This window comes from Heteronotia binoei, chromosome 3 (genome assembly GCF_032191835.1).
Source record: "Heteronotia binoei isolate CCM8104 ecotype False Entrance Well chromosome 3, APGP_CSIRO_Hbin_v1, whole genome shotgun sequence".
Taxonomy (NCBI): Eukaryota; Metazoa; Chordata; class Lepidosauria; order Squamata; family Gekkonidae; genus Heteronotia; species Heteronotia binoei.
In genome coordinates, this window is record NC_083225.1 from 72137899 (window position 1) to 72154360 (window position 16462).

Genomic DNA, 16462 nt, shown 5'->3' on the forward strand with positions numbered 1-16462 from the left:
GGTGCTAGATAAATTCATTGCCTAACTTTGCTTTCTGTGTTGGCTCAAAGAGTCAATTAAATTGAGCCTTTTTAATAGAATTTTGAGAAATTGGCAGAGGGTGGGGAGTAGGTAAGACTTAGGTCAGGTATCTCCGGTAGGTAATTTGTGAGCTACAGGTTGCTTTCTGGCCTCTGCAGAGTAGAATGTTTATCCTGTAGAAGAGTTAGGAAGATATAGCAGAAAGATGTACTCCAGGCTTCCAAAAAAAGGGGGGGGGGAGTCTTTATGTTATACTGCATATTAAGTTGTGTACTGCAAAACATCTAAGGTTGCCAGTCCTCAGGTGGGGGCAGGAGATCTCCCAGTGTGGAGACCCTCCCCCCACTTCAGGGTTAGCAGAAAGCAAGGGTGTGGAGGAAATGTCTGCTGGGCACTCCACTATACCCTATGGAGACCAATTCCCATATATAATGGAGAATTGATCCATGAATATCTGAGGCTTGGGGGGGGTGTACTTTGAATCAGTGACCTTATTTTCGGCATAGCATCTGGTGCCACTCCTCAAAACACCTCCCTAGTTTCAAAAAGATTGGACCAAGGGATCCAATTCTATGAATCCGAAAATAAGGTGCCCCTATCCTTGATTCTTTTCAAATGGAGGAAAGGCATTTAAAAGGCATACAGTCCCTTTAAATGTGTTTGCAAGAACTCCCTTCAGAGTTCAGTCATCCTTGTCACACCCTTGTTCCTGGCTCCACCCCCCAAAGTCCTCAGTTATTTCTTTTGTAGGACCTGGCAATCCTAAACACTTCTGTCATAGGTTTAGTGAAATATGAGAAACAGTAAGGAGTTTAGGATTAGAATTTGTGGTGGTAGTAATTAGAAATTTAAATTAAAAAAACCCAAAGGCTGAAAAAGGAGTCTGATTCCTGAATGTTTGGCCTGGCTTTTGCAACCAAAGAACATGTGTGAACGCCCTGAAGGCTGAAGAGATGTGGCACTTGGGTGGATATATTTGATTACATTTGTGTGCTGTGGCAGCAGCAAATTTCTTAATTTTTTTGTGAAGATTTACATGAATGCATGCATGGCAGCTTTGGAGGATGATGGCAGACAGGAGGGCCTGGTATGACTTTGTCCAGGGGGTCGCAAAGAGTTGGACTCAACTGTGTGGCTGAACAACAATAACAATGGCAGCTTCCCTTGCTAGCTTCTGAAAAGAAGTACATGTGGCTTACTAGCCAATTTTTGCCTTTTTATGCCAGCAACTAATGACAAGAAATGTAGTGATGGAGTGAGGTGTCATAACACAGACTGCAATAGCAAATTAAGCTACAGCTGCTGGTTGTTTCAGTCTCCCTAGTCTGTGTGAGTAGTACCATAACATGTGTCTCAAGAGTCAGATATTGGTTGCTGAATGCAGAGATTGTGATGCTCAAATGTGTTAGATAGGGATAAGGCTGTATTTAATATGATGAGAGGACATTGGCTCTCATTCTTAATTTTTATAAATCCTCCTGTCTGACAGTATTAGTGATGAGAGCACGTTGGAATTTGCTTAATATTGCAAAATGCAATGCTCAGGGATTTTCCCACCTCTGTCTGGGGAGAGGAGGAGGGGGAGGCCCCTGATCCAATCACAACCACGCATTTTCCAAATGCCTCGGAGCTGTTGTGTGCTCCAGCAAGAAAGCTGCTGCTGTTTTGCTAACTTATCGTAGAGAGACTGTGAGTGAGCTTCTGTGCCCTTCGCTGTGCTCTGCTCTCTGTGGCCTGGCCTTAGCTGCTGGTGTTTCTGGCTTGACTGGGGGATCTTCATCTGGTAAAATGACCCCTTTTTTGTGTGTTTATTGGGGCGGGGGGGAGTTCTGTTCAGATTAGAAGCAGGTTTATTTTTAACTTTTTTAAAACCTTTAGTTTTCCTCCTGCTTTGGGTGGTTGGTTTTCTATTGGGGGCTGGTTGCTTGGGGGAGGGGGTGGCTCTTGCATGACCTGGCTTAAAGTATTTAATTTAATCTGTGTTATTTTTATAACCTTTCTTGGAATCTTAAAAATGTTGGAATTGCTTGTTAATTTTTTTGTTTGTTTTTTGGAGTTGCCTGTTAAAATTATGCCAGACTTTGGTTGACATGGTGTGTGGGGTCTGATTCTTCCTCTGTTTTCCATTGGCCAGGCTGTGGTGGCTTACTGACCTGTTGAACTGCTGGTGGTGTTTTACTGTTTTTCCTGGTTGTGTTGGGGTGTATGTGTGTGGTTTGGACTACTTTTGGTTTCTGGGTGCTGACCTTTGCTTGGCTGTTCCTCTCTGGCACCTGAGACATGTTTGGCCAGACCTGGTGGTGACCTGACCTGTTGAACTGCTGGTTGTGTTTTACTGTTTTTCTGGTTTTGTTGGAGTTGTGTGTGCCTTAGTAAAGCCTTTTGGGGTGCCCACAGTAAGGTCCAGCCTTTTGGGGTCTTGGGAGAGAATCGTCTGCAGCTGCCCTGCCATTTTGGGGGGCTCTCTCCCAAACCCCCTCCCCTCCAGGTGGCTTCCATTATGCCCTATGTTGTGCCATTGACTTCAATGGCCCATACGGTATAATGGTGGGATAGGGGCACCCTCTTCGGGTGCCCCTGGAATGGGATCCCCTGGTCTAAACATTTTAGGACTTGGGGGTTCCTTGAGGGAGAGTCCCATGAAGCTCTGCTGCAGTTTTGGGGGCTCTCCCTCAAACCCCCTCTTCTCCAGGCGGCTTCCATTATTCCCTATGTTGTGCCATTGACTTCAGTAGCCCATAGGGTATGATGGTAGGATAGGGGAACGCTTTTCGGGTGCCCCTAGAATGGGACCCCCTGGTCCAATCTTTTTGGGACTTCGGGGTTTCTTGGAGGAGAGCCCTTTGAAGCTCCGCTGCAATTTTGGGGGCTCTCCCCCAAACCTCCTTCCTTCCAGGCGGCTTCCAATATACCCTATGTTGCCATTGACTTCAATGGCCCATAGGGTATAATGAAGCCAAAGATATCCAGAAATATCCAGATATCTCAATATATTAGGATATATCCGGATACCACTATTTGGAAATATCCGGATTAGCGAATATTTCCAGATATTACCAAAAAAAAAATTTGATTGACAGCCCTAGTCCTTAGTATTTGTCTTTGAATAGAATACGTTGTCCAGCTGTTTTGATCTGGAACTTTATTACAACAGCCAGGATAGGGAAGGGTGTGCTGCCTGATCCCAGATAGTTTGGGTTAATAATTTGTTAGTATAATCTACTCTTATGAATAGTTTCGAAGTATGGTAACATGAGTTTAACTTCATTAGCGGAAAAATATTAGTATATCAACACTGCAGGTATTACCATTGTTTACTCTTGAGCGTTGTGTAGAGATCTTCCACTATGCACAGAGCACTATGAAATATTCCTTGTAAAAAGGAGACCCCTGAACCAAAACTTGCATTTGGCATACGTTTGTGGATTTGTAACTACTGAAGTTTGTGTACTTTCATTAGTTCTGGGCCGGTCAACTGCTCATTCTTTCTTTCCCTACAGCTTTCTCTGCATAAAGTGCCATCCTGACTGAGCAGTTACACTCTTCTAGGTCCAGATAGCACTGATAATAATTTGACCTTTCTCGCATATTTTACCTTTCTTTGATATCTATATTTTGTTAGCTTTTGAGAAAATATTTGGGGGAGATGCGTAGTAGATTTGTGTGTGTTTAAATGTGCATTTGTAAACAAAAAATAAAAGCAGGAACAATTTTACATGCATCAGTAGATAACTTATCTTGTGTCTGCTGGGACTGTTTAAAATGTTAAATATATTGTGCTTCTGTACATACGTCAGAATTTGCTGTTATGCTTCCTTAGAGCATCTACTTTATGATAAAATAATGTCAAAACTTATTTTCTCAGCCACAATCTGGCTTTATTAACTACGGAAAAGACTTAGCTTTATTTGTCATGTAAGCAGGATGTTCTGTGATGTTTTTTGAGAGAATTATGTCATCAGAATATTAAAGTAATTATCATTTTAAAAATTGATTCCAAGTTGATTCTGTTTTTCCCGTGTTAAGACCTAGTCCCTTTGTTGTTATACAGTTGCCATTGCTGATAGCATGTTGTATTTCATAAACTGACAGTGCAGAAAATAAAAAGATAATTCTGATGATCACATTTGGGGAAAGTGTATTTACTTTCTCTAAGTTACAAACAAATATGAATAGGAAGCCATCATGTTTATTGCATTGTGAAAAAAGAGAAGTTCAAATGAAAGTGGATGAACACCAACTTGGTATTTTTTTATTACAGTTCCATCTCCACGCCCAGAAGGAACATTCCTAGATAACAGTGCCTCTAACAGAATTCCTGCACTACCAGCAGAGAGCAGCAATATAACGAGTCACTCAAAGAGACAAACTGCTTTTGATCCCTGGTGAGAGTAATGGTATCTTCATGAAATAACGGTGGGGGGGAAGGGTGGTAATAGGAAAGGTGTTTATGGCACTTGGGAAGGGACTATGTCTCAGTGACAGAGCAAACATTTTGCTCACAGAATAGAAATAGTCCCTAAGTCTTTAGTCAAAGGACCTCAGGTAGCAGGTGTTAGAAAAGACATCTTTCTGCTGGAGATTCTTGAGGACAATAATCATTTTGAATAGTCAACACTGAACTAGATGAATCAATGGTCTGATTCTGTTATAAGCTTTATATGTTCCTTAGGCACCTTATGCCCTGTCCATTTCTTTGGTTTGCTCAAACTAAAGTTGAAGCATTTTGTAGTTTCCAAAATTGAAGGTTCAGTTCCTTGAAATGTAAGAATCAAATGTTTGTTCTTGCCTACTTTCTAATGTTAGGGGAGGGATGGTGGCTCAGTGGTAGAGCATCTGCTTGGTAAGCAGAAGGTCCCAGGTTCAATCCCTGGCATCTCCAAAAAAGGGTCCAGGCAAATAGGTGTGAAAAACCTCAGCTTGAGACCCTGGAGAGCCGTTGCCAGTCTGAGTAGACAATACTGACTTTGATAGACCTAGAGTCTGATTCAGTATAAGGCAGCTTCATATGTTTGCCAGGTGGGACGGTGGCTCAGTGGTAGAGCATCTGCTTGGGAAGCAGAAGGTCCCAGGTTCAATCCCTGGCATCTCCAAAAAAGGGTCCAGACAAGTAGGTGTGAAAAACCTCAGCTTGAGACCCTGGAGAGCCACTGCCAGTCTGAGAAGACAATACTGACTTTGATGGACCGAGGGTCTGATTCAGTATAAGGCAGCTTCATATGTTCATAATGTTAATCCTAGTCTTCTTTTAAAAAATATAATATCAGATTAAGTGGGACATTTCCTCATTCTTAAAATCTTTGTTTGTTGTGGTGTGGTCTGAGCAATCTTTCCTGTTTTTCTTGGCTGCAATGTATTTGGAATAGAGTTTGGGTCACTTGATAAAAAATAAGTCTAGCTTTCATCTATCCACTATGGACAGTTAAAGTAAAAATGAAGTTTAATTGGCAGTTGCATAAAAACAAGTCTAGTTTCCTTCTATCTACTACTGACTGTTGAAGGAGAAATTAAATTTAATTGGCAGTTGCATAAAATAGAAATGTCCTAGTATATGTCCAGTACTACAAGGTTAAGTTAAAATTAAATTAAGTTTAATTGGCAGTTGCATAAAATGGGAATGTCCTAGTATATGTCCAGTACTACAAGGTACATACAGTAACTTTAATCCTCTTGTACAGTTTTGAATTACCATTCTCTGGGCACCAGATGAGGCAAATGCAGGGAATAAAGATGTTAAAAACTTAATTTTGACTGTTTCTTCTACCTAAACATATGTTAGCAGTATAACATAGTGTGAATGTGTGCTGTGTGGGTGGCTAGCCTAGAGAAATAGCTTTTTAGGGGCATTAAAGCTGTTTGTAGAGTCCTGGTATTTTTAAGAAAACTACCTCAGCTATTGAAAAGAGATGAAAATGCATCTTTCCATGTATAATTTAGGATATTTTGTGATTAATATAGTTGTCAGGAAGGTGGAGAAAGTGAATAAAGAAACATTTTTCTCTCCCATAATAAATTCTGTGTCACCATAGAGAAGTTGGGGAATAAAATCTGGGTAATTGATTGGCCTTAAATTCAGTATTGGCAAAAGGAATTCTTCATACAGTGCATATTTTAATTTAGGAACAGCTAGATTTGAGTCCAGTAGCACTTTAGAGATCAACAACATTTGGGAGGGGTGATGAAGGGAGCTTGGACTTTTGAAAGCTTACGCTCCCAAAATGTTGTTGGTCTCTTAGCTGCTTAAATCTAACTTAAATCTAACTGTTCTATTGCAGACTGACATTGCCCTGAGACTGTTTAATTTAGGAAATTCACTGCTGCAGGGAATGACTTCTCTTTGACAGTTTTAAAAAGCATGGTCGCATCAATGGTTTAAGCTGTATTAGTTCAAGTAAAGAGATTGTATACAAGATATTTTGTATAAAGAGCTGGGAAGACATTCACAGTCTTGCCTTTCAGAATGCAGTTGGAAAGTCTTGATTCAGTAGCCTTTGGTCTAATGCAGCGAAGTGATTTTCGTTCTATTAACTTTACTATGAACTAAATACTCATTCTAAGGAAATGAACAGCAGCCACTGGCCTTCTCCTCCATTTAAAGAGCCCACTGGCCTTCACTCTCCACTGCTGTGGATTGAAGGCTGCCCCACCCTCACTGATGATTCAGATTGCGCGGAAAGAGTGACAGGAGCAGTCACACACATCACCAAGCAATTTAAAGACCCTGCCAACCAGCTGGGCGATGGGCTTTTTAAATGGATGGAGAAGCCAGTGGCTGCGTGATCAGGAGAGCGCCCATGTGAGGCCTGCGGTTGCAGCAGGGAACATAGGCCACAGGTTGGAGGCCCCAAATCAGGGTCCCTGCCCAGAAGTCGGGGCAGAGCCCCCACGGGCTCCCTCATAACTACGGGTCTGCCATTCCTTAAGGTGGAAGCCACAACAGAGAATACACTTCTGTAGGCAGTTGTTGATCTTTCACATTTGCAAAATGACCCTTCTCAGACAGGTGGGGGTGTCATGGCATAGCATGGGAGGAGAAGCGGACCTACAGATAAGAGGGTCCAAGGCCATATCACATTTGTATGTGATAGCCATTATCTTGAATTGAACTCAGTAACTAATGGGCAGCCAATTGAGTGACTGCAGAATGGAAGTAATATGCATAATCTGCCTAGCTTCTGAGCATTCTGTGCCAGCTGGGAGTCTCTGAGTTGGCTGCAACGGGAGACATTTAGAGCATATTAGTCTAGTTTCAAAGTTGCCGTATGAATCCAGGTCAAGTCGTGGTAGGGGGCCATCTTCTGGGCCAAACTGAATTGGAAGAAAATGTTTTTTAAAAAAGCTGTGTTAACTTGCTTCTTTAGCAGTAATGCTGAATCCGTCCTAATCCCTTTGCATATAACCAAGTAAGCAAGGGTTAGCTGAACCCCCAGTGAATATGGGAAGCACAATGTCTGTCAAGATCTCCTGCTTCCTGACTTTCTGAGGAATAATTTGAACCAGTCCAGAATACATCCCCAGTACCTGCTTCTGCCACCAAACACCCAAACAAGATGGCACTGTATCAAAAGCTGCAGTTAAATCCCAAAAGAGTGTCATGGTGGTCATCTGCTAAAGCTACCTGAGCTGTCTATCCCATAGTCTGGCCTGAATCCAGACTGAAAAGTTTCCAGAATAAATGAGTTTTTCAGGAAGCCCTGGAGTTGGTCTTCTACTGCTCTTTCATTTTGCCCTGAAAGGGCAGATTAGAGATTGGGTGATAACTGGCCTCATTTTTCTGAAACAATGCTTTTTTATGTAGTGCTTGGATAACTGCCTTTTGGCCAGTGTGGATGTTAAATTTTTGATTAGAGGCTTGCTATAATCTGAATTAATACATCTTATTTCTTTACGTTTTGAATTTCTAGCTAAGATTTTAGTTAGCTTGTTAATGTAATTTGCTTAGCCTTTGCTCTTTATCTTTTCTGGTCTTATTGGATCCAAAGGGCCATGCTCATGGAACAGATCTTTCCTGTCTCTTACTTCCTGTTGTATGCCCTGAAATGCTGATCCTGAGGACAGAGGAAATATGAACTGTGTGGGATGTGATCCAGATAATCTATAGTGGGAGGGAGAATTGACAATAATTATTTCCTCTTATAAGAAGATTACTACTTTAGTTTCAATCTAAAGATTATTATAATGTAATTTTTAACATTATTTACACCCCAGCAGATAAAATGAGCCTATGACGTTATACCTTATGAGAGAGCCAAAGATACAGGAGAAAAGCTGAATAGTTACATACAATTGAATTTGCTCGGAAGTTTCAAGACCAATTTCTGTATTTTATCAAAATCTACAGCTTTATTTATTGGAGATTTATTGCTGTATATTTCTTAATATGTTGGATCCTGTAGGCATAAGTTCTGTAGAAGCCAGTATGATGCTGTGGTTAGAGTATAGGATCTGAGAGACCCAGATTCATGGAAGCTTTCTGGATGACCTTTGGCCAATTGTGCATGAGAGTGTATACTTAACTTCACATGGTTGTTGTGTTAATAAAATGGGAGGTTAGAAATATGTTGGTCACTTTACATACCCCCGAAGGGAAAAGGCAGGGTATAAAATGAAGTAAATAGACATTATGTGGGGTGATGCTGGTAGCCATGCTGGTAGCTTCTTGGCAGCAGATTAAGTAGCAGGTAGAATGCAGTTGGTGCCGGTTGTGCAAAGCCTTTGAGTCCAGGTGGTGGCAAATACTGTCAATCTGCACTTATGCCTGGACATCTCTGCCCAGTCTTTTATGGTCCCAGTGGTTTGGCAGCCCTGTCTAAGCTCAGTGTGCATGCTGGGAAGCATCCCTGAATTATTTCATGAACATTAAAGCCTGTCATAAATTGTCCCCCATTTGGAGCAAGCCTTATGCATTTTAGAGCTTCCTGAAAGTTTACAGTCTAAATGGGTTGATGATTTTTTTTTTGTCCTGATGTTTATCATAATGCTTGCGCAAAGTGCTATAACATTTTAATTTTTTCCTCTATGTTTAGGCAAAGTCCTGAAAATGCTCATTCTGAACAACTAAAGGAAAAAGAAAAGCAAGGGTTTTTCAGGGCAATAAAAAAGAAGAAAAAGAAGTCTCAGTCTGTAAGTAGCTTTTTTCCCTAAAATTAGTGTGTATTTTTTTTCTTTTTTAAAGTAGAACTGCAGCTTTAGATTTTTTTTCACTGTCTTGTCATAACTTTTTAAATGTAGAAATTTAATTTTGTCTAGTATCTCTAATATAGCCTTCTGCACCAGCATGCTAGTAGTTAAGACAGGACATAAGAGCTACACCAGAATATTATATCAAAGAACGATAACATGCCAGTCATTTTGGAGTGCACCGTCTGCAAAGGATAAGTTCCTGTGGCGTTGCACTCTTCCATGCATAATATTGACAGAGTAGATTAATTTCTGTGGCAGATATGTTGAAGATTCTGGTCGCCGCACCTCAAAAAGGATATTATAGCATTGGAGAAAGTCCAGAGAAGGGCAACTAGAATGATTAAAGGGCTGGAGCACTTTCCCTATGAAGAAAGGTTGAAACGCTTGGGACTCTTTAGCTTGGAGAAACGTCGACTGCGGGGTGACATGATAGAGGTTTACAAGATAATGCATGGGATGGAGAAAGTAGAGAAAGAAGTACTTTTCTCCCTTTCTCACAATACAAGAACTCGTGGGCATTCGATGAAATTGCTGAGCAGACAGGTTAAAACGGATAAAAGGAAGTACTTCTTCACCCAAAGGGTGATTAACATGTGGAATTCACTGCCACAGGAGGTGGCGGCGGTCACAAGTATAGCCACCTTCAAGAAGGGTTTAGATAAAAATATGGAGCACAGGTCCATCAGTGGCTATTAGCCACAGTGTATGTGTGTATATAAAATTTTTTGCCACTGTGTGACACAGAGTGTTGGACTTGATGGGCCGTTGGCCTGATCCAGCATGGCTTCTCTTATGTTCTTAAGATTACCTATAAGGAACATAATAAAAAAAATTTAAAAAAAAGATTACCTATAAGGAAAAGTTTCTAAAAATTATATGTCTGATTGCTGACCATTTTCATAAGACTCGGGTCAGTTTGCTCAAAATAAAATAAAAAAGCCATTCAGCAAGGAAACAATGAAACTAAAGCACTAGTTCAAAGGCCACAAGTGCAGCAACCAATTAAAACAAGGTTGTAAAGACGTGTGTCCCATTATATTCTCATATTTGAATTGAGCCTGTTTAAAAATGGATCTTTTGTTTGTTCACCTCAGGAAGCTGCGGTGAGTATATGGCTAGCCTAAAGACAAAGACATTCCTTTAGATAATATGTTTTAGTATGGGTTAGTCTGTCCAATACTTATTTGTACAAATGCTTGGAATGAGACGAGTTTTATAGTGAGGAGATTTATAGTGCAATTTTATTTAAATGTTATGGAGCAGTAGATGAATTTGCCCTTACGTGGAGGTCCAGACTGGCCTGATTTCATCAGATCTCAGAAACTAAGTAGGAATGGCCCTAGTTAGTACTTGGATGGGAGACATCAAGGAAGTCCAGGGTGGTTCTGCCGGGTCAGATGATGGCAAACTACCTCTGTTCATCTCTCACCTTGAAACCCTGCAGGTCAGCTGCAACTCAACAGCATTTTCCACTACAAGTACTTAGTGCTTTTGCAAAGTAAACTTAGTGCTTTTGCAAAGTAAACCAGTTATCTGACAAAGCATATTAAGTGTGTGATTGCATTCAGAAAGCACAACTAACCTTTGGTTTGTCTGTAAAGGGCACAAACATTGTTTGTTGCCATGCTTGTGTGTTCCTTTTTCTCTGCCCACCCTCTGCTTCATTCACAGAGCATGCTTGGAGGCTTCCTACTGTTGAAGCCTTCAGTCAAATGCCAAATTGGGCATTTTGGAATTTGTTGGGCAAAGTGGAATTTGTTTCTTTCTCAAAATCTGAAACTCTAAATTGGCATTAAGCTGTGTTTATACCAGTTCTGGACAAACAGGTGTGTTGTGACATCTGAACACAGCATGTATGTATCTGTCTGCATGCATGCACATATGCTGATTGCCTTTAGAGTAAAAGAATGACTATGTTGGCAATGTGTAGTTGGAATTTGTAGCTATACTAGAAATAAACTGAGAATTAATTTTTTACATTGTTGTCATGCTTACTGGCATCATGGAGAAAAAAAATGTATCTCAAGATAATGATTATGTTTCTAATATAAAAGTGTTTTATTTAAGTTTTACCAGTTCATTCTTTCCCTTTCAAGACATAACCCTGGACATAGCTATAATAAAATTCTATTGAACTTTTTCCTATTTGAATATTAAACCATCTCTCCTGCTGCTAATGTTTGGATAAAACAGATTACATAATGCAGTTTCAAAATACTTACTGAGCTGTTATGAAATTCATCATGCTTTTAAATGAATGTGCTTAATGTGATGTTCACATGAATGAATGTTATCTGTTGCTGTGATAGTTACATTCTCATGTTTAAAGCAATTTTTCTATTAAACTTGCATTTCAGTCATGATGTTTTTGCTCTTTTTCACCAGAATATCTTCATTTTTAAAAAAACAAAAAACCCTGTTTATAAGGCTAAAAACATGTTATGCAGTGTAGTTATAAGTATGAAAACATGTGCATATGCCGAATTAAAAGAAAATCAAGACAAACAGGCAAAATTCAAATAGGCATTTTTAAAGGAAAGGTGCTGCCTGAATTGTCAGGAAAATTGAATTGCATTCAGCCTGTAAAGATTGCCTAACTTCGTGTAAGTGTCAGTAATACCACAACTTCACAGCCTGAGACAATGAGCTGCTCCGCTGACTAAAGCTGTTAATTTTGAGGCAGCCCCTTGACTCAGTTTGAGCTGTTGTGTTAGTGACACACTATGGATTAATGCTACTGCCACCCATAATGATATACATTGTGCATAGTTGTTATAAAACACAGAAATGGGAACAGAGGTGATGTGACTCATGTAGGATTGGAGGCTGTGAGTTGGACTTCTTGACCATAGCAGAGCTGCCTAGTTAGTACAAACCAACATACCAAAACATTGTTAAAGGCCATTATGATGAGGCTACAGCTGATTGCAATATATTAGTATCCAGAATGCTGCTATAGGTACACTCGTACAAATTGATGGCAATACAATTGGAGTGGATTTGTTATTATAGTAGAATGCTTCATTTTCAGTAAAGACTAAATCAGAATATTTCTCACTAGCTTTTTCCATGTATTCTAGCTGACACTGTTACCTTGAACACATATCTAACTAGATGATGTTTTTTTTTAAAAAAGAAAAGAGTTGTTGACACTAATATATATAGCCACAGACTTAGCTCAAGGTTCTCAACAACTCTCCCCTGAAATTTTGGCCTTGAGTCCTTTCTCACTGATATGAAAAAAGGATTGCAAATAATAATTATTTATTCAACTACATTTAGATTATTTACTCAACTATTTGTGTAATAATGTGGTAAAACAGACATTTCCAAATGTGAAAATGTTTCCTAAGATTTTTAAACTATTGCTTGTTCTAGGGGTTTAGCAACCAGGGACGGCCCACCTACTAGGCAAACTAGGCATTTTCCTAGGGTGCTGGCAGGGTGGGGGCACCTGATTTGGCCTCACCCCACCCTTGCCCCATCCCCCAGACAAATCCTGGTTTACCTCCCCAGCTTTCCCTTCTTCACAATTTTAATGCCCAAAACAGGCGGTGAAGCACCATGTTCCTGGGCTCCTTAAAGGCCGACCTCCCCATGATCAGTTGATCAGCAGGAGGCTAGCAGCTCCTATGCCCCTCCAGCGCACTCACAATCAGCGCTGGGGGCAGCAACAGCGAGCGAGCCACTGATAGAGTGGCACTGCCTTTGTCTCCTCCCCACTTCCTTCCGACATCCAGGAAGGAAGTGGGGAGGAGGCAAAGGTGGCGCCGCTCTTTCAGCGGCTTGTTTGCCGCTGCTGCTCAGTGCTGATTGTGAGCACACTGGAGGGGCATAGGAGCCACCAGCCTCCCCGTTGATCAGCTGATCGGGGGGGCAGCCTTTAAGGAGCCCAGGAACTTCACCGCATGTTCTGGGCATTAAAATTGTGAAGAGAGGAGGGAGGAGGAAGCGCCGTGGGGGTGTGTGGCAGGGTGGTAGGCTGCCTGGGGCGCTATGCACCCTAGGGCCAGCCCTGTTAGCAACTGTTTTTGAAACCTGCAAACTACCCCTTCTTCAACTAGGTACTAAGGGTGGTAACACCTAAATTATTTTGTATATAGTTTGAGGATTTCATAATATTAAGGCATTTACTTGTCTGTTGTATATCTTAAAAAGTAAGACAACTAGGTTGTCATTAGCAAGATTTTACTAGATCATCAAGTTTGTACTTTCAATCTATTAAAATTCTTTCAAGGTATCCAGGTAGTAGGAATTCTCCACGGTGTGAAATTCCAGTTAGTAGAGGTATTTTCTTTGGCCATTTTCCTTAAAATAAGAATTGGAGCTTAGCAATATCATGTAGCTACATATTTCATTTGCTCCAGACTTTGTACATGGCCCTTGATATGTCTCTGTTCACACAACAAAAAATGCAAGCTAGTGACCAATTTATTAAGCATATAAAAAATCAGTCCAAATGTCCAAAACATGTATATTCAAGTCCCAAAGTAGTGTGGTGACAAGCCAATCCATTAAGTACTTGTTTCTCTCCAGTCTTCATCAGACCTGGGACCAATATTGATTCAATTATATAGATTCTTTACACAATTTTCAAAAAAGAGGGACACAGAGTGTCTCCAGCAGCAATTTCACATCAGCTACAGCTCAGTATGTGGCTTCTTGCAAGTTGTTGAATTTGGACCCCATATGTCATTTTTCTTTTATGACTCTTAAATCCCACTTTATGAAAGTAAAATGTATACATGTGCATTTCTCTTGCATCCAAAATCACATTCATTTATTTATTTTCAGTATTTATAGTCTGCCTTTCTCACTGATCCTGAAGGCAGATTGCACAGTGTAAATCAGTGCAATTAATAAGATGATGCAACTCATAAAGAATGTTGTAAAGCTAGAATTGTAGAAATTTGAAACAGCTATAATCTGAACAAAGCTTGAGTACTAACTAAATGACATATTAAACAATGCAGAACATGGTACTACATAAGCAGAAACACAATACTGGACCAATCTGTGATGATGTAGCCCATCTTCCTTTGTAAAAGGAACTGATCCCTCCTGATCAGTTAAGTTACGTATTTTGCCAAATACCAGATATGTGGGAACCTTTCTGACCTCTTCAGGCAAGCCATTCCAGGGGAAGCACTACAGAAAAGGGACCTGTATGGGCAATTGTTGATCTTGCCCATTTGGAGGGCCCAGACTTTGATATGTATCTTCTTTAAATATAATGGGGGCGAAGATGGTGTTTATATTAAAGAGTTCTAATTCAGCAGAACAATTTATCTGATCTTGCCACAGTTATGAAAAGGTAGATATAATATGAAAATATCTGTTAGTATATATGTTGGTTAAGAGGCAAGGGCAGTTCTCCTGAATTAGAATTATTTATGCAATTAGTTTTTGTATCTTATATTGCAGACAGAATCCACCAAGGCGGAGAATCCAAGCATCAAGAAATCTCTCTTTCCTCTTTTTAATTCAAAGAATCACTTAAAGCATAGCTCTTCTTTGAAAAAGATTCCTGTAGTCACTCTACCCATGGTATTAATATTTAAGAATGGTAACACTGAAAATACACTCCAGTAATTTTTTTTTCACTGACCACAGCAGCATGTATTTTTTTCCAGGGGTGGGGTCACAATCTATTCATAGATGTTAAGTATCCCGAGCCCTTTCCACAAATGAAATTGTTCTTTGATTTCAGAAACAATCATTATTAACTCAATTTTCTGATTATCTCTTTACTTTTAGCTGGGAGAACAAAGACTAAGCCCTTTTTATTTAATGGTGGAACAAGTTTCTACATTTATATTCTGATAAAGGCCATAGTGAACCTCCTCCTTCCTTCCAAGGAAGTTCAGTAAATTCATTGCAATTTATTCAACCACAGTCTCCTGCCCCCCTTCCATCAGTTAGCTAAAAAGCTAACTGATGGAAGGGGGGCAGGAGACTGTGGTTGAATAAATTGCAAAAAAAATTGCCAAAAAACTGTTTCTGATTAGATTTTGTTTTGCCTAAAGTTTCCTTCCTTTGTGCTGAAGGAGAGTTAGAGCATTCAATGTGTATATAATGCTAAATATCCACCAACTTCATTCATTCTTTTAATCTCATTTTTCCTTGTTTTTGTGGAAGTGGCTCATGTACTTAACAGCTGTTTGGAATGCTATTAAAATGAGGAATAAATACAGCAAGGCACTTATTTAACTGCTCTCTCTTCCTTACAGTGACTTGACTAACAGCATGTGAATGCTTTAAGGGTGGAGGTTATAACAAATCTGCATGACATCTATAAATATGATGATTATTAAAGATATTAAGAATATTGCAATTCAGTTGCAATAATGGGCTTAATTTGCATTGCTTGGATCTGGGTGGCAAGGAGAAGGGAGGCAGCAAAGCACATTTCTTCTTAGAAACGTATCAGCATCCAATTTTTATATGTGTTCCAGATGCCGGGAAGTGATAGTCAGGATCTTTTGGCATTACAGAAAGCTATTCACTCATCTAATCATCCAGCTAGCAGGCAGAAGGATTGGCATTCTGACAAAATGACAGAAATCCAAAGTCATGTAAGTGAAGTTACTGCTTCATTCCATTTTAAGGTCACTGTGATGTCTTGGCAGATGATTCATCCTGCAGTGAATTAGAGAGGTGGTGGCTGGATTGTAAACCAAACAACTATGTACTTTAAACCACTACAGAGTTGGGAGACGAAGTAAGTGTGGCTTCTTCTCCCCATTTCCCCCCTCTTAGTCCATCCTTCTCTCCCACTTGCTCTAGCAAGTATGCTAACATAGTTAGTAAATGATGCCACACAGGAGACAAACAGAAGATGGACTGTAGAATCTGTAATGGTGAGGGATGCTGAAATAGCAATCTGGAGAACCATTTTCCCATGAGTGCCACCAGTGTAGCCATGAAGAGAAGTAGCAGTCTGCTGATTAACAGCAACAGTGAGGAGGGACGGGAGAACCACCTACACAGGGGCTTCTCTTTAGCTTAGGTAGATTTGTTATTTCTGCATCCCATTCTGCCCCGCAGTTCTAAAATTGTCCAGATAAGATGACAGGAATAAATAAAGTGCATTATTTATACCTGATCTGTGAAACTGTTCATTCACTAGCTGTTTTGGGATATTTAACTAGAAATAATTATTATTTTAACTTAAAAACTCTTTATTTTAATTACTTAAAACAAGTATGTTTAAAAATTAAAACAAAAGTGATTGAATAACAGTTTATTTGTACCTGGT

General features: G+C 40.0%; 1 protein-coding gene across 2 annotated transcripts in view; it reads left to right on the plus strand.

The window, feature by feature from the left end:
• Positions 1-16462, plus strand: part of CDKL5 (cyclin dependent kinase like 5) — a 109310-nt gene that overhangs the window by 89454 nt on the left and 3394 nt on the right. Inside the window, exons 14-17 of one of the 2 annotated variants that reach the window (XM_060234027.1) lie at positions 4283-4406; positions 9048-9144; positions 14629-14751; positions 15660-15779. In XM_060234027.1, the coding sequence (XP_060090010.1) occupies positions 4283-4406; positions 9048-9144; positions 14629-14751; positions 15660-15779 (464 nt within the window). The remainder of the gene's footprint in view (positions 1-4282; positions 4407-9047; positions 9145-14628; positions 14752-15659; positions 15780-16462) is intronic. The other variant, XM_060234028.1, reaches the window with a different exon arrangement.